The 27,126-nt window shown below is 48.1% G+C and overlaps 1 protein-coding gene across 1 annotated transcript in view; it reads left to right on the top strand.

Moving 5' to 3' along the window:
• LOC139392825 (transmembrane protein 178B) overlaps positions 1–26,743 on the top strand; it is a 147,499-nt gene extending 120,756 nt beyond the window's left edge. Inside the window, exons 4-5 of the mRNA XM_071141108.1 lie at positions 19,714–19,851; positions 26,380–26,743. Of these exons, the coding sequence (XP_070997209.1) occupies positions 19,714–19,851; positions 26,380–26,630 (389 nt within the window). The 3' untranslated portion in view covers positions 26,631–26,743. The remainder of the gene's footprint in view (positions 1–19,713; positions 19,852–26,379) is intronic.
• The last annotated feature ends 383 nt before the right edge of the window (positions 26,744–27,126 follow it).

Below are 27,126 nucleotides of genomic sequence, written 5' to 3'. Positions count from 1 at the left end.
TCCTCCCCTCCTCCTTCTCCTCCCCTCCTCCTCCTTCCTTCCTACTCCCCTCCCCCCTCCTCTCCTTCTCCCCTCCTCCTTCTCCTCCCCTCCTCCTTCTCCTCCCCTCCTCCTCTCCTCCTCCCCTCCTCCTTCTCCCCTCCTCCTTCTCCTCCCCTCCTCCTCTCCTCCTCCTTCCTTCCTACTCCCCTCCCCCCTCCTCCTCTCTATGAGTAAGTCCCTCCATGTTAATGTACTTCTCCATTATTCATTAGTCTCATCTCTCCACAGCCTAACCTTCCCCTGAACCTGTGTATATTCTGACTCAGACATACGAGTTCTCCCCTCCTCAGCTGGTATTCTGTGTGGGTGACAACGTCTACAGTTATGCTACAGGCTGTTGCATCACAAATTCCACCCTATCGCCCTATGTGGTAATAGGGATAAGGGTGCCATTTGGGACACAGGCTCAGTCCTGTTTGTACGTGTTGTAGTCTTCACCACCTCTAGGTCTTGTGTTTTTGTATGTTTAGTTTTTCCTTCATCAGTTCTCTCTGTGTACATTTTATGTTTTATCATTCATCCAGGACAGGCAGTATCGCGTCACAGATGCTGGGTAAACCAATTTAAGACGATGAGGTAAAAGAGGGGGAGAGAGAGAGAGAGAGAGAGAGAGAGAGAGAGACAGCAAGAGAGAGAGAGAGAGAGAGAGAGACAGAGAGAGAGAGAGAGAGACAGAGAGAGAGAGAGAGACAGCAGGAGAGAGAGAGAGAGAGAGAGAGAGAGAGAGAGACAGAGAGAGACAGAGAGAGAGAGACAGAGAGAGACAGAGAGAGAGCGAGAGAGACAGAGAGAGAGAGAGAGACAGAGAGAGAGAGAGAGACAGCAGGAGAGAGAGAGAGAGAGAGAGAGAGAGAGAGAGAGAGAGAGAGAGAGAGAGAGAGAGAGAGAGACAGAGAGAGACAGAGAGAGAGAGACAGAGAGAGACAGAGAGAGAGAGAGAGAGAGAGAGAGAGAGAGAGAGAGAGAGAGAGAGAGAGAGAGAGAGAGACAGAGAGAGACAGAGAGAGAGAGACAGAGAGAGACAGAGAGAGAGAGAGAGAGACAGAGAGAGAGAGAGAGAGAGAGAGAGAGAGAGAGAGACAACAGGAGAGAGAGAGAGAGAGAGAGAGAGAGAGAGAGAGATTTGCACATAATATTACGTTTGAAATGTCTTTATTCTTTTGGAAATTTTGTGAGTGTAATGTTTACTGTTCATTTGTATAGTTTATTATCCTCTTTGCATTGACAATGTTAACATATGTTTCCCATGCCAATAAAGCCCTTAAATTGAATTAAATTAAGAGAGACAGATAGAGACAAACAGACAGAGCCACGGGGAGAGAGAGAGATAGAGAAGAGACAGCTGTTCAGAGGCAGTCACAGTGCTCTCTCACACAACTTCATTCTCGCCCAACCTCATTCTCGCCCAACCTCATTCTCACACAACCTCATTCTCGCCCAGTCTCATTCTCGCCCAACCTCATTCTCGCCCAGTCTCATTCTCGCCCAGTCTCATTCTCGCCCAGTCTCATTCTCGCCCAGTCTCATTCTCGCCCAGCCTCATTCTCGCCCAGTCTCATTCTCGCCCAGTCTCATTCTCGCCCAACCTCATTCTCGCCCAACCTCATTCTCGCCCAACCTCAGTCTCGTCCAGCCTCATTCTCACACAACCTCATTCTCGCACAACCTCATTCTCGCCCAACCTCATTCTCGCCCAACCTCAGTCTCGTCCAACATCATTCTCGCACAACCTCATTCTCGTCCAACATCATTCTCGCACAACCTCATAGGCTAGTCCATTATATCTATCTCTCTCTCTCTCTCTCTCTCTCTCTCTCTAATGACTCTAATGAATTTGCTTCTCAGTCCTAATGTGCTTGTCCCACTGTCAAAGCAGCAGTGCATCAATGACATCATTATAGTTGTCTCTCTTCTCCCTGCGACAGATTTAAAACTCTCACTAAAGTGCTGAGTCGCCTGTCTCCTTTTATCACACAGGCAGCTTGTGTGTGTGTGTGTGTGTGTGTGTGTGTGTGTGTGTGTGTGTGTGTGTGGTGCCCGCGGCGGCTAGACGGAAAGGACTGCCATTATACGGGCGTCATGCTAAACGGACGCTTTAATGATGTCACGGCGTGCTCGCCGCCCACCGCTGACTGATTAGCTGTCACAGAGTTCCACCATCAGCACTATCCCAGAATCCTCAGCTTCATAAAACTAGTCAACCCTCACGGTTGATTAAAACCTCTTTATTATTACATTTTGCTACTCCGGAGGAATAGGAATTAGGACCAAGGCTTAACAAGGGAAATGAGTACTGTACTCCCCAATAACATCTCACTACAGAGTACTGTACTCCCAAATAACATCTCACTACAGAGTACTGTACTCCTCAAGAACATCTCACTACAGAGTACTGCACTCCTCAATAACATCTCACTACAGAGAGTACTGTACTCCTCAAGAACATCTCACTACAGAGAGTACTGTACTCCTCAATAACATCACTACAGAGTACTGTACTCCTCAAGAACATCTCACTACAGAGAGTACTGTACTCCTCAATAACATCTCACTACAGAGTACTGTACTCCCCAATAACATCACTACAGAGTACTGTACTCCCCAATAACATCACTACAGAGAGTACTGTACTCCTCAAGAACATCACTACAGAGTACTGTACTCCTCAAGAACATCACTACAGAGAGTACTGTACTCCTCAATAACATCACTACAGAGTACTGTACTCCTCAAGAACATCTCACTACAGAGTACTGTACTCCTCAATAACATCACTACAGAGTACTGTACTCCTCAATAACATCACTACAGAGTACTGTACTCCTCAATAACATCACTACAGAGAGTACTGTACTCCTCAATAACATCACTAGAGTACTGTACTCCTCAAGAACATCTCACTACAGAGTACTGTACTCCTCAAGAACATCTCACTACAGAGTACTGCACTCCTCAATAACATCTCACTACAGAGAGTACTGTACTCCTCAAGAACATCTCACTACAGAGAGTACTGTACTCCTCAATAACATCACTACAGAGTACTGTACTCCTCAAGAACATCTCACTACAGAGAGTACTGTACTCCTCAAGAACATCTCACTACAGAGTACTGTACTCCTCAATAACATCTCACTACAGAGTACTGTACTCCCCAATAACATCACTACAGAGTACTGTACTCCCCAATAACATCACTACAGAGAGTACTGTACTCCTCAAGAACATCACTACAGAGTACTGTACTCCTCAAGAACATCTCACTACAGAGTACTGTACTCCCCAATAACATCACTACAGAGTACTGTACTCCTCAATAACATCACTACAGAGTACTGTACTCCTCAAGAACATCTCACTACAGAGAGTACTGTACTCCTCAAGAACATCTCACTACAGAGTACTGTACTCCTCAATAACATCTCACTACAGAGTAATGTACTCCCCAATAACATCACTACAGAGTACTGTACTCCCCAATAACATCACTACAGAGAGTACTGTACTCCTCAAGAACATCACTACAGAGTACTGTACTCCTCAATAACATCACTACAGAGTACTGTACTCCTCAATAACATCACTACAGAGTACTGTACTCCTCAATAACATCACTACAGAGTACTGTACTCCTCAATAACATCACTACAGAGTACTGTACTCCTCAAGAACATCTCACTACAGAGAGTACTGTACTCCTCAAGAACATCTCACTACAGAGAGTACTGTACTCCTCAAGAACATCTCACTACAGAGAGTACTGTACTCCTCAAGAACATCTCACTACAGAGTACTGTACTCCTCAATAACATCTCACTACAGAGTACTGTACTCCCCAATAACATCACTACAGAGAGTACTGTACTCCTCAATAACATCACTACAGAGTACTGTACTCCCCAATAACATCACTACAGAGAGTACTGTACTCCTCAATAACATCACTACAGAGTACTGTACTCCCCAATAACATCACTACAGAGTACTGTACTCCCCAAGAACATCTCACTACAGAGTACTGTACTCCCCAATAACATCACTACAGAGAGTACTGTACTCCCCAATAACATCACTACAGAGAGTACTGTACTCCTCAATAACATCACTACAGAGTACTGTACTCCCCAATAACATCACTACAGAGAGTACTGTACTCCTCAATAACATCACTACAGAGTAATGTACTCCCCAATAACATCACTACAGAGAGTACTGTACTCCCCAATAACATCACTACAGAGTACTGTACTCCTCAATAAAATCACTACAGAGTACTGTACTCCTCAATAACATCACTACAGAGTACTGTACTCCTCAAGAACATCACTACAGAGTACTGTACTCCTCAATAACATCTCACTACAGAGTACTGTACTCCTCAAGAACATCTCACTACAGAGTACTGTACTCCTCAATAACATCACTACAGAGAGTACTGTACTCCCCAATAACATCACTACAGAGTACTGTACTCCTCAATAACATCTCACTACAGAGTACTGTACTTCTCAATAACATCACTGCAGAGTACTGTACTCCTCAAGAACATCTCACTACAGAGAGTACTGTACTCCTCAAGAACATCTCACTACAGAGTACTGTACTCCTCAATAACATCTCACTACAGAGTACTGTACTCCCCAATAACATCACTACAGAGAGTACTGTACTCCTCAATAACATCACTACAGAGTACTGTACTCCCCAATAACATCACTACAGAGAGTACTGTACTCCTCAATAACATCACTACAGAGTACTGTACTCCCCAATAACATCACTACAGAGTACTGTACTCCCCAAGAACATCTCACTACAGAGTACTGTACTCCCCAATAACATCACTACAGAGAGTACTGTACTCCCCAATAACATCACTACAGAGAGTACTGTACTCCTCAATAACATCACTACAGAGTACTGTACTCCCCAATAACATCACTACAGAGAGTACTGTACTCCTCAATAACATCACTACAGAGTACTGTACTCCCCAATAACATCACTACAGAGAGTACTGTACTCCCCAATAACATCACTACAGAGTACTGTACTCCTCAATAACATCACTACAGAGTACTGTACTCCTCAATAACATCACTACAGAGTACTGTACTCCTCAATAACATCACTACAGAGTACTGTACTCCTCAATAACATCTCACTACAGAGTACTGTACTCCTCAAGAACATCTCACTACAGAGTACTGTACTCCTCAATAACATCACTACAGAGAGTACTGTACTCCCCAATAACATCACTACAGAGAGTACTGTACTCATCAATAACATCACTACAGAGTACTGTACTCCCCAATAACATCACTACAGAGTACTGTACTCCTCAATAACATCATTACAGAGTACTGTACTCCCCAATAACATCACTACAGAGAGTACTGTACTCCCCAATAATATCACTACAGAGTACTGTACTCCTCAATAACATCACTACAGAGTACTGTACTCCTCAATAACATCACTACAGAGTACTGTACTCCTCAATAACATCACTACAGAGTACTCTACTCCTCAATAACATCACTACAGAGTACTGTACTCCCCAATAACATCACTACAGAGTACTGTACTCCCCAATAACATCACTACAGAGTACTGTACTCCCCAATAACATCACTACAGAGTACTGTACTCCTCAATAACATCACTACAGAGTACTGTACTCCTCAATAACATCACTACAGAGAGTACTCTACTCCTCAATAACATCACTACAGAGTACTGTACTCCCCAATAACATCACTACAGAGTACTGTACTCCCCAATAACATCACTACAGAGTACTGTACTCCCCAATAACATCACTACAGAGTACTGTACTCCTCAATAACATCACTACAGAGTACTGTACTCCTCAATAACATCACTACAGAGAGTACTGTACTCCTCAATAACATCACTACAGAGTACTGTACTCCTCAATAACATCACTACAGAGAGTACTGTACTCCTCAATAACATGACTACAGAGTACTGTACTCCCCAATAACATCACTACAGAGTACTGTACTCCCCAATAACATCACTACAGAGTGCTGTACTCCTCAATAACATCACTACAGAGTACTGTACTCCTCAATAACATCACTACAGAGAGTACTGTACTCCTCAATAACATCACTACAGAGTACTGTACTCCTCAATAACATCACTACAGAGAGTACTGTACTCCTCAATAACATCACTACAGAGAGTACTGTACTCCTCAATAACATCACTACAGAGTACTGTACTCCTCAATAACATCACTACAGAGTACTGTACTCCTCAATAACATCACTACAGAGTACTGTACTCCTCAATAACATCACTACAGAGTACTGTACTCCTCAATAACATCACTACAGAGAGTACTGTACTCCTCAATAACATCACTACAGAGTACTGTACTCCTCAATAACATCACTACAGAGTACTGTACTCCTCAATAACATCACTACAGAGTACTGTACTCCTCAATAACATCACTACAGAGTACTGTACTCCTCAATAACATCACTACAGAGTACTGTACTCCCCAATAACATCACTACAGAGTACTGTACTCCCCAATAACATCACTACAGAGTACTGCACTCCCCAATAACATCACTACAGAGAGTACTGTACTCCTCAATAACATCACTACAGAGTACTGTACTCCTCAATAACATCACTACAGAGTACTGTACTCCCCAATAACATCACTACAGAGAGTACTGTACTCCTCAATAACATCTCACTACAGAGAGTACTGTACTCCTCAATAACATCACTACAGAGAGTACTGTACTCCTCAATTAATGTCAGCTTACATAAACTATATTCCACAATTTGGGTTATTAAACATATCAAAGTAACGAATGGGTGACCTTCTGAATGAATGGCCTGGACAGGGCCAATGGGTGACCTTCTGAATGAATGGCCTGGACAGGGCCAACGGGTGACCTTCTGAATGAATGGCCTGGACAGGGCCAACGGGTGACCTTCTGAATGAATGGCCTGGACAGGGCCAATGGGTGACCTTCTGAATGAATGGCCTGGACAGGGCCAATGGGTGACCTTCTGAATGAATGGCCTGGACAGGGCCAATGGGTGACCTTCTGAATGAATGGCCTGGACAGGGCCAATGGGTGACCTTCTGAATGAATGGCCTGGACAGGGCCAATGGGTGACCTTCTGAATGAATGGCCTGGACAGGGCCAATGGGTGACCTTCTGAATGAATGGCCTGGACAGGGCCAATGGGTGACCTTCTGAATGAATGGCCTGGACAGGGCCAATGGGTGACCTTCTGAATGAATGGCCTGGACAGGGCCAATGGGTGACCTTCTGAATGAATGGCCTGGACAGGGCCAATGGGTGACCTTCTGAATGAATGGCCTGGACAGGGCCAATGGGTGACCTTCTGAATGAATGGCCTGGACAGGGCCAATGGGTGACCTTCTGAATGAATGGCCTGGACAGGGCCAATGGGTGACCTTCTGAATGAATGGCCTGTGAAAGCTGTTGCTGCTGACAGGTGAAGGTTACTGGCCGGATACTTGCCAACATGTGTCTGACTGTTCCAGTCATAGGAATGTTCACAGTGAGGTCATGTCTGTCTGTTCCATTCATAGGAATGTTCACAGTGAGGTCATGTCTGTCTGTTCCATTCATAGGAATGTTCACAGTGAGGTCATGTCTGTCTGTTCCATTCATAGGAATGTTCACAGTGAGGTCATGTCTGACTGTTCCATTCATAGGAATGTTCACAGTGAGGTCATGTCTGTCTGTTCCATTCATAGGAATGTTCACAGTGAGGTCATGTCTGTCTGTTCCATTCATAGGAATGTTCACAGAGAGGTCATGTCTGTCTGCATGATACTGAGGGCCCCCTTGCTGGTCTTCTCTATGCTGCATGTTCGGCTGTAACCTGGACATCTCTGGAACAGCTGTAGAAGCCAATCTTATGAGGTGATGTTGACTGGGAGGGCCTGTGACAGGGTGATATAACAGACAGTCAAGAGGTAAATTGCATTTTGTTCTAAAGAAAAGACAAAGCCCTTTGCTTATTCACTTCACCAAAAAAATTACTATGCTAGTTGTATCTGCTTGTTTGGGGAATCTGCCTACTAGTTTACTATACTAGTTGTATCTGCTTGGCTGGGGGAATTAGCCGACTAGTTTACTATACTAGTTGTATCTGCTTGGCTGGGGGAATTAGCCGACTAGTTTACTATGCTAGTTGTATCTGCTTGGCTGGGGAATTAGCCGACTAGTTTACTATGCTAGTTGTATCTGCTTGGCTGGGGAATTAGCCGACTAGTTGACTATGCTAGTTGTATCTGCTTGGCTGGGGAATTAGCCGACTAGTTGACTATGCTAGTTGTATCTGCTTGGCTGGGGAATTAGCCGACTAGTTGACTATGCTAGTTGTATCTGCTTGGCTGGGGAATTAGCCGACTAGTTGACTATGCTAGTTGTATCTGCTTGTTTGGGGAATTAGCCGACTAGTTTATCAAGCCAGACTGAAGCAGTCTGTATCCTCAGGGCAGTAACTCAGATCACTATCAGAGGTCTCATGATGGCGTTTCACTACAAAACCTCCGAGTTGTACTGAGGTAGGCTAACGTTAGCCTGCTACCTAAGTAGCTATTAGCTAGCTAGATCGCTAATGTCAGCTATTCCTAGTGATCGATAATGATGATCAAAGTATACGTGACCAGACACATAACCATCAGTCTGTGGTCTAACTACCGGTATACTTTTGTGGCAATTTCCTGTATTACCAAATGATAAGAGAGCAAACCACACACCAGTCATAGTTATACTTAAACTTCACTTTTAGTAATAATTCAGCTTTTGCAATAGTATTTGACTTTCAACAGTTCAGTATCTCTAATGAAAAGTTGAGAGTGGTCAACGTAATGGCAACTGAGATCTTTTATAGCAAAGATCCACACCCCCCCTAGTCGACATGACAAACCACAGATAATATGAACCGTTCACAAAGAAAGAGTTGTACTTGAGAGAGACCTTTATTTAACTACTCTGCCGATGGCCATGCTGATGATCATCTCTGTGTTTCTGTGTGGAAACAGATGTACATGATGTTGTTGTTGACAGCACTTCCTCCGTAACCTGTAGTCCGGTCAGAGGATCACTGCTCTCCGGTGACATCCCGACTGTTGTCATAGCGAAGGTCACGGGACCTTGACGCACGCGCCACTGTCACGTAACCGATCCTCTGACGCTATGGAGATGCTGACGGACAGCTGATGGGTGTGAGTCGTCACAGTAGCAGTCTGTCCTGCCGTGGTGTCCCCTTCTGTGTCTGTCTGATCGACAGCTTGGGGTTCCCGCCCTCTGGCTTCTCTGGTGACCTCACGGGCGAGGTGATTGGCTGGAAGAGTTGATTGACAGCTTGGTGCTCCAACACTGCCCCTCGGGTGACCTCACAGACCCTCCACGTCAACAGAAAACAGAAACAGGAAACTGATTCTCCAGTTGTTTTATTAAGTTTAATGTTTTGACTAGATGGTCTTCTTCAAAGAGGAAACTTTTTGTTTTTCACGACTATTCTATCTGTACCTTGAACCTGTACAGTCGCTGTTGACCCTTTGTCCCCTGTCCACTGACTAGGAAACCGTCAGTCCTCCCTCTGTTGTCCCCTGTCCCGAGGGACAGATGTGACCTCTACTATCCACTGACTAGGAAACAGTCAGTCCTCCCTCTGTTGACCCCATGTCCCCCAGGGACAGATGTGCCCTCTACTATCCACTGACTAGGAAACCCTCTGTTGACCCCATGTCCCCCAGGGACAGATGTGCCCTCTACTATCCACTGACTAGGAAACCCTCTGTTGACCCCATGTCCCCCAGGGACAGATGTGCCCTCTACTATCCACTGACTAGGAAACCCTCTGTTGACCCCATGTCCCCCAGGGACAGATGTGCCCTCTACTATCCACTGACTAGGAAACCCTCTGTTGACCCCATGTCCCCTAGGGACAGATGTGCCCTCTACTGTCCACTGACTAGGAAACCGTCAGTCCTCCCTCTGTCCTATTACTCTGTCCTTTCAATCCTCTCTCTCCGTCCCAATGCCCTGCTCCCTGTGGATCCTGCATGGCTGATCCTAGAGGGACAGCGTGGCGGCCAGCCTACTGCCAGCCTGTAAATCACCCATATGTCACTATACCCTGGGGATTACTGTCAGGCAGCAGGAGAACACCACACTACACAGCCACCAACCACAGGGCATATGTTGAAAGCTGTCTCTAAATAAATGGGGCATATGTCATCGTCTTATAATGTAGAGAGGGGAGGGGAGGGGAGAGGAGAGGAGAGGAGAGGAGAGGAGAGGAGAGGAGAGGAGACTCCATCCCAGCGACCACCACTGTCCATCCCTCCTGCTATCAGTAGTAATTAGATTTCTCCTCTCCGTGGTTTTTTTTCCCTGGTGGCGGTTGACATCCCATAATGAAATGAAGCTCTATTACCCCCCCCGACGGGCCCATCGCCACGGCAGCAGCAGCCAACCGGCCCCCTGCTCCTTGACAAGACAAGACGAGGAGAGATTCTGATGGCAGCAGAGTCCGTATGTGATCGCATTCCAAAAGGCACCTTATACCCTATTCCCTACATAGTGCACTAAAAGTTACTTGTGACCAGAGCACTATGGGACCGTACATAGGGAATAGGGTGCCATTTGGGACGTAACCTCAGTCAGCGATCCTCCCTTCCCCTTGACAAAAACCCCTCCTCTCTCTATCCCCCCAAATAAACAATATCCCTCGTCCCATCTGCCACCCCCCCCGCCACGAGCGCTTAGCACGCAACGCTGGTGTCTGTGACATCACGACATCGTGGTAGATCTCTGGCTTTAATGGTCTGGCCCGGGAGGGTAATAACCTGGACCCCTTCTGTTAGAGATCAAAGGAGGTGGTGGTCTGGCCCGGGAGGGTAATAAACTGTACCCCCTCTGTTAGAGATCAAAGGAGGTGGTGGTCTGGCCCGGGAGGGTAATAACCTGTACCCCTTCTGTTAGAGATCAAAGGAGGTGGTGGTCTGGGAGGGTAATAACCTGTAACCCCTCTGTTAGAGATCAAAGGAGGTGGTGGTCTGGGAGGGTAATAACCTGTACCCCTTCTGTTAGAGATCAAAGGAGGTGGTGGCCCGGGAGGGTATTAACCTGTACCCCCTCTGTTACAGATCAAAGGAGGTGGCCCAGGAGGGTAATAACCTGTACCCCCTCTGTTAGAGATCAAAGGAGGTGGTGGTCTGGCCCGGGAGGGTAATAACCTGTAACCCCTCTGTTAGAGATCAAAGGAGGTGGTAGCCCGGGAGGGTAATAACCTGTACCCCCTCTGTTAGAGATCAAAGGAGGTGGCCCGGGAGGGTAATAACCTGTACCCCCTCTGTTAGAGATCAAAGGAGGCGGTGGTCTGGGAGGGTATTAACCTGTACCCCCTCTGTTAGAGATCAAAGGAGGTGGTGGTCTGGGAGGGTAATAACCTGTAACCCCTCTGTTAGAGATCAAAGGAGGTGGTGGTCTGGGAGGGTATTAACCTACACCCGCTCTGTTAAAGATGAAAGGAGGTGGTGGTCTGGCCCGAGAGGGTAATAACCCTCTGTTAGAGATCAAAGGAGGTTGTGGTCTGGGAGGGTATTAACCTGTACCCCCTCTGTTAGAGATCAAAGGAGGTGGTGGTCTGGGAGGGTAATAACCTGTACCCCCTCTGTTAGAGATCAAAGGAGGTTGTGGTCTGGGAGGGTAATAACCTGTAACCCCTCTGTTAGAGATCAAAGGAGGTGGTGGTCTGGGAGGGTATTAACCTACACCCGCTCTGTTAAAGATGAAAGGAGGTGGTGGTCTGGCCCGGGAGGGTAATAACCCTCTGTTAGAGATCAAAGGAGGTGGTGGTCTGGGAGGGTATTAACCTGTACCCCCTCTGTTAGAGATCAAAGGAGGTGGTGGTCTGGGAGGGTAATAACCTGTACCCCCTCTGTTAGAGATCAAAGGAGGTTGTGGTCTGGGAGGGTAATAACCTGTACCCCCTCTGTTAGAGATCAAAGGAGGTGGTGGTCTGGGAGGGTATTAGCCTGTACCCCCTCTGTTAGAGATCAAAAGAGGTGGTGGTCTGGGAGGGTATTAACCTGGACCCCCTCTGTTAGAGATCAAAGGAGGTGGTGGTCTGGGAGGGTATTAACCTCTACCCCCTCTGTTAGAGATCAAAGGAGGTGGTGGCCCGGGAGGGTATTAATCTGGACCCCCTCTGTTAGAGATCAAAGGGGCCGGCAGTGGCAGTTAGCTGATCTCTGGCTATGGCACACACACACACATACATACATACACACACACACACACGCACACACAAAACATGTCTGCAATTAGCAGCAACACTCCTCTGTGTCAGAAGCAGGTCTGGTGAATCTGGGGGAAGCAGGAAGCAGCAGAAGGTGAATAATTGTGTACATGGATAATGTCTCTCCTGATGAGAGGATGATATCTGCACCTGCATCATTTACATACACACCTCAATCTCTCCCCACACCTCAATCTCTCCCCACACCTCAATCTCTCCCCACACCTCAATCTCTCCCCACACCTCAATCTCTCCCCACACCTCAATCTCTCTCCCCCCTCCTCAATCTCTCCCCACACCTCAATCTCTCTCCCCTCCCCACATCTCTCCCCACACCTCAATCTCTCTCCCCACACCTCAATCTCTCTCCCCACACCTCAATCTCTCCCCTCCTCAATCTCTCCCCACACCTCAATCTCTCTCCCCTCCTCAATCTCTCCCCCCTCCTCAATCTCTCCCCCCTCCTCAATCTCTCCCCCCTCCTCAATCTCTCACCGTTTTTGAAGTTTGAGATCCGTCCAGTTGAATTCGAACTACAAGCTGAGAAGAATCCTGATGAAATAGTATGATTATAGATCAGAGATCATATCTTACTCTCTTACGTCCAGATGCATTTTAGCTGCTGTCTAAAAAAATGAATTTGTTTGTGATTATAAATGAAGGGTAAATTCCCTTGCAGGCCTGCCTCCATATCTCTGACTGATGACACGTTTTCCTCTCCTCCAATCATCCCCTCTTCTCATCCCTCCCTCCCTCCCATCCCTCCCTCCCTCGTTCCATCCCTCTATCCCTCCCTCTAGACATTCTTTCATCCCTCCCTCCCTCCCTCCCTCCCTCTAGCCATTCTTCCATTCCTCTATCCCTCCCTCCCTCCATCCATCCCTCTAGACATTCTTTCATCCCTCTATCCCTCCATCCCTCTATCCCTCCCTCTATCCCTCCCCCCTCCCTCCATCCATCCCTCTTGCCATTATTTCATCCCTCTATCCCTCCATCCCTATATCCCTCCCTCGCTCGCTCTATCCCTCCATCCATCCCTACTGTATATCCCTCCCTCCATCCATCCCTACTGTATATCCCTCCCTCCCTCCATCCATCCCTACTGTATATCCCTCCCTCCCTCTATCCATCCATCCATCCCTACTCTATGTCCCTCCCTCCCTCTATCCCTATATCCCTCCCTCGCTCCCTCCATTCTTCTATCCCTATATTCCTCTAGCCCTCCCTCCATCCCTCTATCCCTCCCTCGCTCCCTCCATTCCTCTATCCCTCCCTCGCTCGCTCTATCCCTCCCTACTGTATATCCATCCATCCAGCCCTACTGTATATCCCTCCCTCCCTCTATCCATCCCTACTCTATATCCCTCCCTCCCTCTATCCATCCATCCCTACTGTGTATCCCTCTATCCATCCATCCCGACTGTATATCCCTCCCTCCCATCCCTCCCTCCATCCATCCCTACTGTATATCCCTCCTTCCATCCCTCCCTCCATCCAACCCTACTGTATATCCCTCCTTCCATCCCTCCCTCCATCCATCCCTACTGTATATCCCTCCATCCATCCCTACTGTATATCCCTCCTTCCATCCCTCCCTCCATCCATCCCTACTGTATATCCCTCCATCCATCCCTACTGTATATCCCTCCTTCCATCCCTCCCTCCATCCATCCCTACTGTATATCCCTCCATCCATCCCTACTGTATATCCCTCCATCCATCCCTACTGTATATCCCTCTATCCATCCCTACTGTATATACCTCCATCCATCCCTACTGTATATCCCTCTATCCATCCATCCCTACTGTATATCCCTCCCTCCCTCCCTCCTTCCCATCCCTCCCTATTGTATATCCCTCCTTCCCATCCCTCCCTACTGTATATCCCTCCCTCCCTCCCTCCATCCCTCCCTACTGTATATCCCTCCATCCCTCCCTACTGTATATCCCTCTCTCCCTCCCTCCCTCCATCCCTCCCTACTGTATATCCCTCCCTCCATCCCTCCCTATTGTATATCCCTCCCTCCATTCCTCCCTATTGTATATCCCTCCCTCCCTCCCTCCTTCCAACCCTACTGTATATCCCTCCTTCCCATCCCTTCCTATTGTATATCCCTCCCTCCCTCCTTCCAACTCTACTGTATATCCCTCCTTCCCATCCCTCCCTACTGTATATCCCTCCCTCCCTCCCTCCATCCCTCCCTACTGTATATCCCTCCCTCCCTCCCTACATTCCTCCCTATTGTATATCCCTCCCTCCCTCCCTCCTTCCAACCCTACTGTATATCCCTCCTTCCCATCCCTCCCTATTGTATATCCCTCCCTCCCTTCCTCCTTCCAACCCTACTGTATATCCCTCCTTCCCATCCCTCTCTACTGTATATCCCTCCCTCCCTCCCTCCATCCCTCCCTACTGTATATCTCTCCCTCCCTCCCTCCATTCCTCCCTATTGTATATCCCTCAATCCCTCCCTCCCTCCTTCCAACCCTACTGTATATCCCTCCTTCCCATCCCTCCCTATTGTATATCCCTCCCTCCCTCCATTCCTCCCTATTGTATATCCCTCCCTCCCTCCCTCCTTCCAACCCTACTGTATATCCCTCCTTCCCATCCCTCCCTATTGTATATCCCTCCTTCCATCCATCCCTACTGTATATCCCTCCCTCCCTCCCTCCATCCCTCCCTACTGTATATCCCTCCCTCCTTCCCATCCCTCCCTATTGTATATCCCTCCCTCCCTCCATCCCTCCCTCCATCCCTCCCTATTGTATATCCTTCCCTCCCTCCCTCCTTCCAACCCTACTGTATATCCCTCCCTCCATCCCTCCCTATTGTATATCCCTCCCTCCCTCCTTCCATCCCTACTGTATATCCCTCCTTCCCATCCCTCCCTACTGTATATCCCTCCCTGTCTCCCTCTATAATATAATGTAATTCCAGTAGGAGTTTCTAGACAGCTGGACTACAGTTATTTAAAACACCTTATTAAAATCCACCCAAACCAACTCATTCTAATCCAGTGTGAAATAACACTAGTATGTGAGAACAATATTTTCTGTGTCGTTATAATAAGGTTGGTAGCGACTTGAACACACAATGTGATAATCTCTATGGGCTGGCTGGCTAGCTGGTTAGCTGGTTCGCTGGCTAGCTGGTTAGCTGGTTAGCTGGTTAGCTGGTTAGCTGGTTAGCTGCCTGGCTAGCTGGTTAGCTGGCTAGCTGGTTAGCTGGTTAGCTGGTTAGCTGGTTAGCTGGTTAGCTGCCTGGCTAGCAGGCTAGCTGGTTAGCTGGCTGGCCGGTTAGCTGGCTACACACTATAATACCAAAGTCAATATCAGTGTTTAACAAAGCTAGTTAGCTATAAAAATCGCCTAAACAAACTGCACTATCAATTCAGAAGTCTCCAATCTCACCATGTTCAACCTGCAGAACGATGTGCCTCGCAGAGTAAGAATCTGACATTCACAACAGCCGTGCAATGGGGTGGCAGGTAGCCTAGTGGTTAGAGCTTTGGGCCAGTAACCTGATAGGTTGCTGGATCGAATCCCAGAGATGACAAGGTAAAAAAAAATCTGTCGTTCTGCTCCTGAACAAGGCAGTTAACCCCACTGTTCCCCAGTAGGAGTTCTTAGACAGCTGTTCGTAACTGACTTGCCTAGTTAAAGAAAGGTTCAATTAAAACATATATAATACGGTAGCTTGTGGTAAAACGGGATCTTCTGTGCTGCCAACACTACACCATCAAACTTTCCCCTAAAACAATACTAAGTTTCTCTTTGTTCGATTGTTCTGTGAATGTAGAACTTTAGGTAGGTTAATAGAGGGTAGGATAATAGAAGGTAGTTTAGTAGAGGGTAGGATCATAGAGGGTAGTTTAGTAGAGGGTAGGATCATAGAGGGTAGAATAATATAGGGTAGAATCATAGAGGGTAGTTTAATAGAGGGCAGTTTAGTAGAGGGTAGGATAATAGAGGGTAGTTTAATAGAGGGAAGGATAATAGAGGGTAGTTTAATAGAGGGTAGGTTAATAGAGGGTAGTTTAGTAGTAGGATCATAGAGGGTAGAATAATAGAGGGCAGTTTAGTACAGGGTAGGATCATAGAGAGTAGGATAATAGAGGGTAGGATAATAGAGGGTAGGATAATGGAGGGTAGGATCATAGAGGGTAGGATAATAGAAGGTAGTTTAGTAGAGGGTAGGATAATAGAAGGTAGTTTAGTAGAGGGTAGGATAATAGAGGGTAGTTTAGTAGAGGGTAGGATCATAGAGGGTAGAATATTATAGGGTAGAATCATAGAGGGTAGTTTAATAGAGGGCAGTTTAGTAGAGGGTAGGATAATAGAGGGTAGTTTAATAGAGGGTAGGATAATAGAGGGTAGGATAATAGAGGGTAGGTTAATAGAGGGTAGTTTAGTAGAGGGTAGGATCATAGAGGGTAGAATCATAGAGGGTAGTTTAATAGAGGGCAGTTTAGTACAGGGTAGGATCATAGAGGGTAGGATAATAGAGGGTAGGATAATGGAGGGTAGGATCATAGAGGGTAGGATAATAGAGGGTAGGATAATGGAGGGTAGGATAATAGAGGGTAGGATAATACCTCTCTGTCTCTCTCCCTCCGTCTCTCTCCCCCCGTCTCTCTCTCTCTATCTCTCTCCCTGCCCCACCTTCTCTCTCTCTCGCTCTCTATTTGTTCTGCTCTGGGGCAGTTAGGGCAGACATGGGACTGTTGATAGGTAGAGTATTTATGGGCCCTGTGGGACTGTGGGACAGATTACCTAGAGGGCGTTGGTGCTTGCCCGTCAAGGTTCTACGGGCCTCTCCCCACATCATTCTTCCTCAGCCCGTAAAAACATGCTCACGGACTCACACACACCAGCAGCGGGAGCTCGTGGACGCTGGGACTCGCACAGCAGCGGACGCTGAAGGTGTTTTCCTGAAATAGTATAGACAAACTAAGGTCATACGGTATAAGGAAGTGAGGTCATACGGTATAAGGAAGTGAGGTCATACGGTATAAGGAAGTGAGGTCATACGGTATAAGGAAGTGAGGTCATACGGTATTAGGAAGTGAGGTCATACGGTATTAGGAAGTGAGTTCATACGGTATAAGGAAGTGAGGTCATACGGTATTAGGAAGTGAGATCATACGGTATTAGGAAGTGAGTTCATACGGTATTAGGAAGTGAGGTCATACGGTATTAGGAAGTGAGTTCATACGGTATAAGGAAGTGAGGTCATACGGTATTAGGAAGTGAGGTCATACGGTATTAGGAAGTGAGGTCATACGGTATAAGGAAGTGAGGTCATACGGTATTAGGAAGTGAGGCCATACGGTCTTAGGAAGTGAGGCCATACGGTATAAGGAAGTGAGGTCATACGGTCTTAGGAAGTGAGGTCATACGGTATAAGGAAGTGAGGTCATACGGTCTTAGGAAGTGAGGTCATACGGTATAAGGAAGTGAGGTCATACGGTATTAGGAAGTGAGGTCATACGGTATTAGGAAGTGAGGTCATACGGTATTAGGAAGTGAGGTCATACGGTATTAGGAAGTGAGGTCATACGGTATTAGGAAGTGAGATCATACGGTATTAGGAAGTGAGGTCATACGGTATTAGGAAGTGAGGTCATACGGTATAAGGAAGTGAGGTCATACGGTATAAGGAAGTGAGGTCATACGGTATTAGGAAGTGAGTTCATACGGTATAAGGAAGTGAGGTCATACGGTATTAGGAAGTGAGGTCATACGGTATTAGGAAGTGAGGTCATACGGTATAAGGACGTGAGGTCATACGGTATAAGGAAGTGAGGTCATACGGTATTAGGAAGTGAGGTCATACGGTATTAGGAAGTGAGTTCATACGGTATAAGGAAGTGAGGTCATACGGTATTAGGAAGTGAGGTCATACGGTATTAGGAAGTGAGGTCATACGGTATTAGGAAGTGAGGTCATACGGTATAAGGAAGTGAGGTCATAATGTCAGGAGATCTGATACGAGCAACATTACAGATTTCTACATTTGTCTTCTGTAGACGCTACAGTTGATCTTCTATCTCTGCTGTGTCGTCAGTAGTCTGTTCACAGAGTCAGGGGTTAGGACTGTTACGTTGGGACACTTCCAATAGCTGAATCACAGGCTTCCTGACAGGGTCAGAGGTTAAGACAGTCCCAGTAGCTGAATGACAGGCTTCCTGACAGGGTCAGAGGTTAAGACAGTCCCAGTAGCTGAATGACAGGCGCCCTGACAGGGTCAGAGGTTAAAAACAGTTCCAGTAGCTGAATGACAGGCTTCCTGACAGGGTCAGAGGTTAAGACAGTCCCAGTAGCTGAATGACAGGCGCCCTGACAGGGTCAGAGGTTAAAAACAGTTCCAGTAGCTGAATGACAGGCGTCCTGACAGGGTCAGAGGTCAAGACCGTTCCAGTAGCTATTTCTGTCTGAACGTTGCCTAACCCTTCTGTGTGTGTGTCTGAAAGTGGACTACAGTGTGTGTGTCTGAATGTGGACTACAGTGTGTGTGTGTGTGTCTGAGCGTGGACTACAGTGTGTGTGTGTGTCTGAACGTGGACTACAGTGTGTGTGTGTGTCTGAACGTGGACTACAGTGTGTGTGTCTGAACGTGGACTACAGTGTGTGTGTGTTTGAACGTGGACTACAGTGTGTGTGTGTCAGAACGTGGACTACAGTGTGTGTGTGTCAGAACGTGGACTACAGTGTGTGTGTCAGAACGTGGACTACAGTGTGTGTGTGTCTGAACGTGGACTACAGTGTTTGTGTGTGTCTGAACGTGGACTACAGTGTGTGTGTGTCAGAACGTGGACTACAGTGTGTGTGTGTCTGAACGTGGACTACAGTGTGTGTGTGTCTGAACGTGGACTACAGTGTTTGTGTGTGTCTGAACGTGGACTACAGTGTGTGTGTGTCAGAACGTGGACTACAGTGTGTGTGTGTCAGAACGTGGACTACAGTGTGTGTGTCTGAACGTAGACTACAGTGTGTGTGTCAGAACGTGGACTACAGTGTGTGTGTGTCAGAACGTGGACTACAGTTTGTGTGTCTGAACATGGACTACAGTGTGTGTGTGTGTGTCAGAACGTGGACTACCGTGTGTGTGTGTCAGAACGTGGACTACAGTGTTTGTGTCTGAACGTGGACTACAGTGTTTGTGTCAGAACGTGGACTACAGTGTTTGTGTCAGAACGTGGACTACAGTGTGTGTGTCAGAATGTGGGACTACAGTGTGTGTGTGTCAGAACGTGGACTACAGTGTGTGTGTTGTAACCATGCTAACCCTCCCCTCTTGTATCTCTCCTGTCTCTCCAGACCTGCGGCGGATGACGGCAGGCTTCATGGGCATGGCTGTAGCCATCATTCTGTTTGGCTGGACGATAGGTGTTCTGGGATGCTGCTGGGATAGAGGACTGATGCAGTACGTGGCAGGATTACTGTTCCTCATGGGAGGTAAGAGGACAACACAGATACTGTTCCTCATGGGAGGTAAGAGGACAACACAGATTACTGTTCCTCATGGGAGGTAAGAGGACAGCACAGATACTGATCCTCATGGGAGGTAAGAGGACAACATAGATTACTGTTCCTCATGGGAGGTAAGAGGACAACATAGATTACTGTTCCTCGTGGGAGGTAAGAGGACAGCACAGATACTGTTCCTCATGGGAGGTAAGAGGACAACATAGATTACTGTTCCTCATGGGAGGTAAGAGGACAACACAGATTACTGTTCCTCATGGGAGGTAAGAGGACAACACAGATACTGTTCCTCATGGGAGGTAAGAGGACAACACAGATTACTGTTCCTCATGGGAGGTAAGAGGACAATACAGATACTGATCCTCATGGGAGGTAAGAGGACAGCACAGATACTGTTCCTCATGGGAGGTAAGAGGACAGCACAGATACTGTTCCTCATGGGAGGTAAGAGGACAGCACAGATACTGTTCCTCATGGGAGGTAAGAGGACAACACAGATTACTGTTCCTCATGGGAGGTAAGAGGACAGCACAGATATTGTTCCTCATGGGAGGTAAGAGGACAACACAGATACTGATCCTCATGGGAGGTAAGAGGACAGCACAGATACTGTTCCTCATGGGAGGTAAGAGGACAACACAGATTACTGTTCCTCATGGGAGGTAAGAGGACAACACAGATACTGATCCTCATGGGAGGTAAGAGGACAACACAGATACTGTTCCGCATGGGAGGTAAGAGGACAACACAGATACTGATCCTCATGGGAGGTAAGAGGACAGCACAGATACTGATCCTCATGGGAGGTAAGAGGACAGCACAGATACTGATCCTCATGGGAGGTAAGAGGACAGCACAGATACTGATCCTCATGGGAGGTAAGAGGACAGCACAGATACTGATCCTCATGGGAGGTAAGAGGACAGCACAGATACTGATCCTCATGGGAGGTAAGAGGACAGCACAGATACTGATCCTCATGGGAGGTAAGAGGACAGCACAGATACTGATCCTCATGGGAGGTAAGAGGACAGCACAGATACTGATCCTCATGGGAGGTAAGAGGACAGTACAGATACTGATCCTCATGGGAGGTAAGAGGACAGCACAGATAACTAAATATCTGAGTTGACCCTTGTATTGTATTCTTATTTACACACATACACACCGACTCTATACACACCGACTCTACACACACCGACTCTACACACACCGACTCTACACACACCGACTCTACACACACCGACTCCATACACACCGACTCCATACACACCGACTCTACACACACCGACTCCATACACACCGACTCCATACACACCGACTCCATACACACACCGACTCTATACACACACCGACTCTATACACACCGACTCTATACACACCGACTCCATACACACCGACTCTATACACACCGACAGGGCCCTCCCTACACACTACACACAGGGGGGGTTACTGTGAACGGGAATAGCATCAGCTCAGGGGGGGTTACTGTGAACGGGAATAGCACCAGCTCAGGGGGGGTTACTGTGAACGGGAATAGCATCAGCCCAGGGGGGGGGGTACTGTGAACGGGAATAGCACCAGCTCAGGGGGGGGTACTGTGAACGGGAATAGCACCAGCTCAGGGGGGGTTACTGTGAACGGGAATAGCATCAGCTCAGGGGGGGTTACTGTGAACAGGAATAGCATCAGCCCAGGGGGGAGGTACTGTGAACGGGAATAGCACCAGCTCAGGGGGGGTTACTGTGAACGGGAATAGCACCAGCTCAGGGGGGGGTTACTGTGAACGGGAATAGCACCAGCTCAGGGGGGGATACTGTGAAAGAGCATAGCATCAACAGCCACATAGAGGACTGATTGTGTGGTGTGGAGGTGCTGAGGGAACTCTCATTAGTAGTGCTGGTGACTCTGATTAACAGCCTGCATTCTCCATCCCCCTCCCCCCCCCCCCCCCCCCCCCCCCCATTCAGGGTACTGGGGGGAGGCTAGTAACAGTGACTATAGTTCAGGGTACTGGGGGGAGGCTAGTAACAGTGACTATAGTTCAGGGTACTGGGGGGAGACTAGTAACAGTGACTATAGTTCAGGGTACTGGGGGGAAACTAGTAACAGTGACTATAGTTCAGGGCAGGGTACTGGGGGGAGACTAGTAACAGTGACTATAGTTCAGGGTACTGGGGGGAGACTAGTAACAGTGACTATAGTTCAGGGTACTGGGGGGAGACTAGTAACAGTGACTATAGTTCAGGGTACTGGGGGGAGACTAGTAACAGTGACTATAGTTCAGGGTACTGGGGGGAGACTAGTAACATTGACTATAGTTCAGGGTACTGGGGGGAGGCTAGTAACAGTGACTATAGTTCAGGGTACTGGGGGGAGACTAGTAACAGTGACTTGTAGATGTGGATGGGGGGACGGCCCTTCGATGTGGATGGGGGAGGCCCCGTAGATGTGGATGGGGGCGTCCCTGTAGATGTTGATGGGGGCGGCCCTGTAGATGTTTATGGGGGGGCATCCCTGTAGATATGGATGGGGGCGGCCTTGTAGATGTGGATGGGGGCGCCCCTGTAGATGTGGATGGGGGGGCGGCCATTCGATGATGACTGGGGGTGGTCCTGTCGATGTGGATAGTTGCCTGCTCCCTCTGCTGTCTCCTGTTGTCCACGATCAGCTCCTTAGTTTTGTAAAACGTTGAGGTTATTTTCCTAGCACCACTCCCACCAGGGCCCTCACCTCGTCATTGCTGGTAATCAGCCTATCACTGTTGTGTCTTCACCAAACCTGATAATTGAGTTGGAGACGTGCACGGCCGGTGCAGTCGTGTGAACAGGGAGTACAGGAGGGGACTAAGCACAGATCCCTGAGGGGCTCCCCGTGTTGTGGATCAGCGAGGTGGAGGTGTTGTTGCCTACTCTCACCACCTGGGGGGGCTTCCCGTGTTGTGGATCAGGGTGGCGGGGGTGTTGTTGCCTACTCTCACCACCTTTTTGGGCTTCCCGTGTTGTGGATCAGCGAGGCGGAGGTGTTGTTGCCTACTCTCACCACCTGGGGGGGGCGACCCGTCAGGACGTCCAGGACCCAGTTGCACAGGGAGGGGTTCAGACCCAGGGCCCTGAGCTTAGTAATGAGCTTGGAGGGGCACTATGTTGTTGAAGGCTGAGCTGTAGTCGATGAACAGCGTTCTTACGTAGGTATTCCTCTGGTCCAGGTGGTATAGGGTAGGGTGCAGTGCGATGGCGATCGCATCGTCCGTGGATCTATTGGGGGTGGTATGCAAATTGTAGTGGGTGTCGGGTAAGGTAGAGGTGATATGATCCTTGACTAGTCTCTCAAAGTAATTTAGTTCAGTGCTACGGGGCGATAGTCATTTAGTTCAGTGCTACGGGGCGATAGTCATTTAGTTCAGTGCTACAGGGCGATAGTCATTTAGTTCAGTGCTACGGGGCGATAGTCATTTAGCTCAGTGCTACGGGGCGATAGTCATTTAGCTCAGTGCTACGGGGCGATAGTCATTTAGTTCAGTGCTACGGGGCGATAGTCATTTAGTTCAGTGCTACAGGGCGATAGTCATTTAGTTCAGTGCTACGGGGCGATAGTCATTTAGTTCAGTGCTACGGAGGGCGATAGTCATTTAGTTCAGTGCTACGGGGCGATAGTCATTTAGCTCAGTGCTACAGGGCGATAGTCATTTAGTTCAGTGCTACGGGGCGATAGTCATTTAGTTCAGTGCTACGGAGGGCGATAGTCATTTAGCTCAGTGCTACGGAGGGCGATAGTCATTTAGTTCAGTGCTACGGGGGGCGATAGTCATTTAGTTCAGTGCTACGGAGGGCGATAGTCATTTAGTTCAGTGCTACAGGGCGATAGTCATTTAGTTCAGTGCTACAGGGCGATAGTCATTTAGTTCAGTGCTACAGGGCGATAGTCATTTAGTTCAGTGCTAGAGGGCGATAGTCATTTAGTTCAGTGCTACGGGGTGATAGTCATTTAGTTCAGTGCTACAGGGCGATAGTCATTTAGTTCAGTGCTACGGGGGGCGATAGTCATTTAGTTCAGTGCTACGGGGGGCGATAGTCATTTAGTTCAGTGCTACGGGGGGCGATAGTCATTTAGTTCAGTGCTACGGAGGGCGATAGTCATTTAGTTCAGTGCTACGGGGGGCGATAGTCATTTAGTTCAGTGCTACGGAGGGAGATAGTCATTTAGCTCAGTGCTACGGGGTGATAGTCATTTAGTTCAGTGCTACGGGGCGATAGTCATTTAGTTCAGTGCTACGGGGCGATAGTCATTTAGTTCAGTGCTACGGGGGGCGATAGTCATTTAGCTCAGTGCTACGGGGTGATAGTCATTTAGTTCAGTGCTACGGAGGGCGATAGTCATTTAGTTCAGTGCTACGGGGGGCGATAGTCATTTAGTTCAGTGCTACAGGGCGATAGTCATTTAGTTCAGTGCTACGGGGCGATAGTCATTTAGTTCAGTGCTACGGAGGGTGATAGTCATTTAGCTCAGTGCTACGGGGCGATAGTCATTTAGTTCAGTGCTACGGGGCGATAGTCATTTAGTTCAGTGCTACGGGGTGATAGTCATTTAGTTCAGTGCTACGGGGCGATAGTCATTTAGCTCAGTGCTACGGGGCGATAGTCATTTAGCTCAGTGCTACGGGGTGATAGTCATTTAGTTCAGTGCTACGGAGGGCGATAGTCATTTAGTTCAGTGCTACGGAGGGCGATAGTCATTTAGTTCAGTGCTACGGGGTGATAGTCATTTAGTTCAGTGCTACGGGGCGATAGTCATTTAGTTCAGTGCTACAGGGCGATAGTCATTTAGTTCAGTGCTACGGAGCGATAGTAATTTAGTTCAGTTACCTTCTATTTCTTTGGAATAGGAGCAATGGTGGATATGTTGGAGCAAGTGGGGACAGCAGACTGGGATAGGCAGAGATTCAATATGTCCGTAAACACTCCAGCCAGCTGGTCTGCACATACCCATTCGGGTCCTGGTCAGAAGTAGTGTCCTATACAGGGTTGTTGGGTGCCATTGGGTCCTGGTCAGAAGTAGTGTCCTATACAGGGTTGTTGGGTGCCATTGGTTCCTGGTCAGAAGTAGTGTCCTATACGGGGTTGTTGGGTGCCATTGGGTCCTGGTCAGAAGTAGTGTCCTATACAGGGGTGTTGGGTGCCATTGGGTCCTGGTCAGAAGTAGTGTCCCATACAGGGTTGTTGGGAGCCATTGGGTCCTGGTCAGAAGTAGTGTCCCATACAGGGTTGTTGGGTGCCATTGGGTCCTGGTCAGAAGTAGTGTCCTATACAGGGTTGTTGGGTGCCATTGGGTCCTGGTCAGAAGTAGTGTCCTATACGGGGTTGTTGGGTGCCATTGGGTCCTGGTCAGAAGTAGTGTCCCATACAGGGGTGTTGGGTGCCATTGGGTCCTGGTCAGAAGTAGTGTCCTATAAAGGGTTGTTGGGTGCCATTGGGTCCTGGTCAGAAGTAGTGTCCCATACAGGGTTGTTGGGAGCCATTGGGTCCTGGTCAGAAGTAGTGTCCTATACAGGGGTGTTGGGTGCCATTGGGGACACAGATAAACAGCCCAGCCGTTTCACACACCCAGCTCACAGAGTCAGGATGGAATTACACCCTCAATCTACACACACAAAAGAGAGGAACCGTTGAAAGAGTCCAAAGTAATGTATTTTAATGCTGTACAGTGGACAGTTTTCTGTTTGTACAAAATGTTCACAGTCTGAATGTGTTGGAAATTGGTTCTTCAAAATAATGATGATAGGAATGTTGTATTATATTACTGATAAACGGTTTCACACTCAAACACCAAGTGAACATCGTTCTTATTGCATCAGTGTAACTGCCTCTCTCCCTCTTCCCACCTCCTCTCTCTCTCTCTCCCTCCATCCCTCTTCCCACCTCCTCCCTCTCTCTCTCTCTCTCTCCCACTTCTCTCTCTCCCTCTTCCCACCTCTCTCTCCCTATTCCCACCTCCTCTCTCTCTCTCTCCCTCTTCCCACCTCCTCTCTCTCTCTTTCTCCCTCTCCCCACCTCTTCTCTCTCTCCCTCTCCCCACCTCTTCTCTCTCTCTCCCTCTCCCCACCTCTTCTCTCTCTCTCCCTCTCCCCACCTCTTCTCTCTCTCCCTCTCCCCACCTCTCTCTCTCTCCCTCTCCCCACCTCTTATCTCTCTCCCTCTCCCCACCTCTTCTCTCTCTCCCTCTCCCCACCTCTTCTCTCTCTCCCTCTCCCCACCTCTTCTCTCTCTCCCTCTCCCCACCTCTTCTCTCTCCCCCTCTCCCCACCTCTTCTCTCTCTCTCTCTCTCTACCTCTTCTCTCTATCTATTTATCCCCACCTTCTCCCTCGCTCCTTTCCCCAACCTCCCCTCTCTCCACCCCTCCCCTCTCCTTTATCTTCCCCCACTCTCCCTCGACACCTCCCCTCTTACCCTCTCCCCACCTCCCCCTCTCTCCCTCTCTTTCTCTCTCTCCTCCCCAGGCACCTTCTGTATAATCTCTCTCTGTACCTGCGTGGCAGGGATCAACTTCGAGCTGTCCCGTTATCCTCGCTATCTGTACGGCCTGCCGGACGACATCGGCCACGGCTACGGCTGGTCTATGTTCTGCGCCTGGGGAGGTCTGGGGCTCACCCTCATCGCTGGTTTCTTCTGTACCCTGGCTCCCTCCGTCCAGCCCATCCCTCGATCCACCTGCCCCAAGTCGAGGCAGGAGAACGGGACGGTCTGCTAGAGGGACTGGGATGGAGGATAGAGGGACTGGAGGTCCAGTTCCTAGATAGATAGCTGACTACACCTTAAACCACACAGGACAGCCGTAACAAAAGAGAATTTAACAAACAAAAATGTAACAATGAGTTGACAAATCCATGCATTCATTTAATTAATCATTTTCCTGTCCACTTAAAGACAATGTTTTGTTTTTTCTTTGTTTAAAGTGTGTGTGTGTGTGTGTGTGTGTGTGTGTGTGTGTGTATAAACATGATCTGGTTCTTGAAAAACAATTGATTTTTTTTTTTAAACACACGAACTGACAGAAAAATCTAATCATCGATCTGAAGTTGTGCTGGGGGGGGGGTTGTAGTCGGGGATGTTGTGATGCTTGAAATGGATGTACCATGAAACGGCCTTCTCTACTGGGGGGAACGAGAGGAACCTTTCAGTAATGAACGATGACAGGCGATGACAGACAACAAGGGATGGGAGTGACAAGAACAACAGTCTGAACC

The sequence above is a fragment of the Oncorhynchus clarkii genome, chromosome 33 (assembly GCF_045791955.1).
Source record: "Oncorhynchus clarkii lewisi isolate Uvic-CL-2024 chromosome 33, UVic_Ocla_1.0, whole genome shotgun sequence".
Taxonomy (NCBI): domain Eukaryota; kingdom Metazoa; phylum Chordata; class Actinopteri; order Salmoniformes; family Salmonidae; genus Oncorhynchus; species Oncorhynchus clarkii.
The sequence above is the reverse complement of the archived record's forward strand: the minus strand, read 5'-3'. Positions and strand labels throughout refer to the sequence as shown.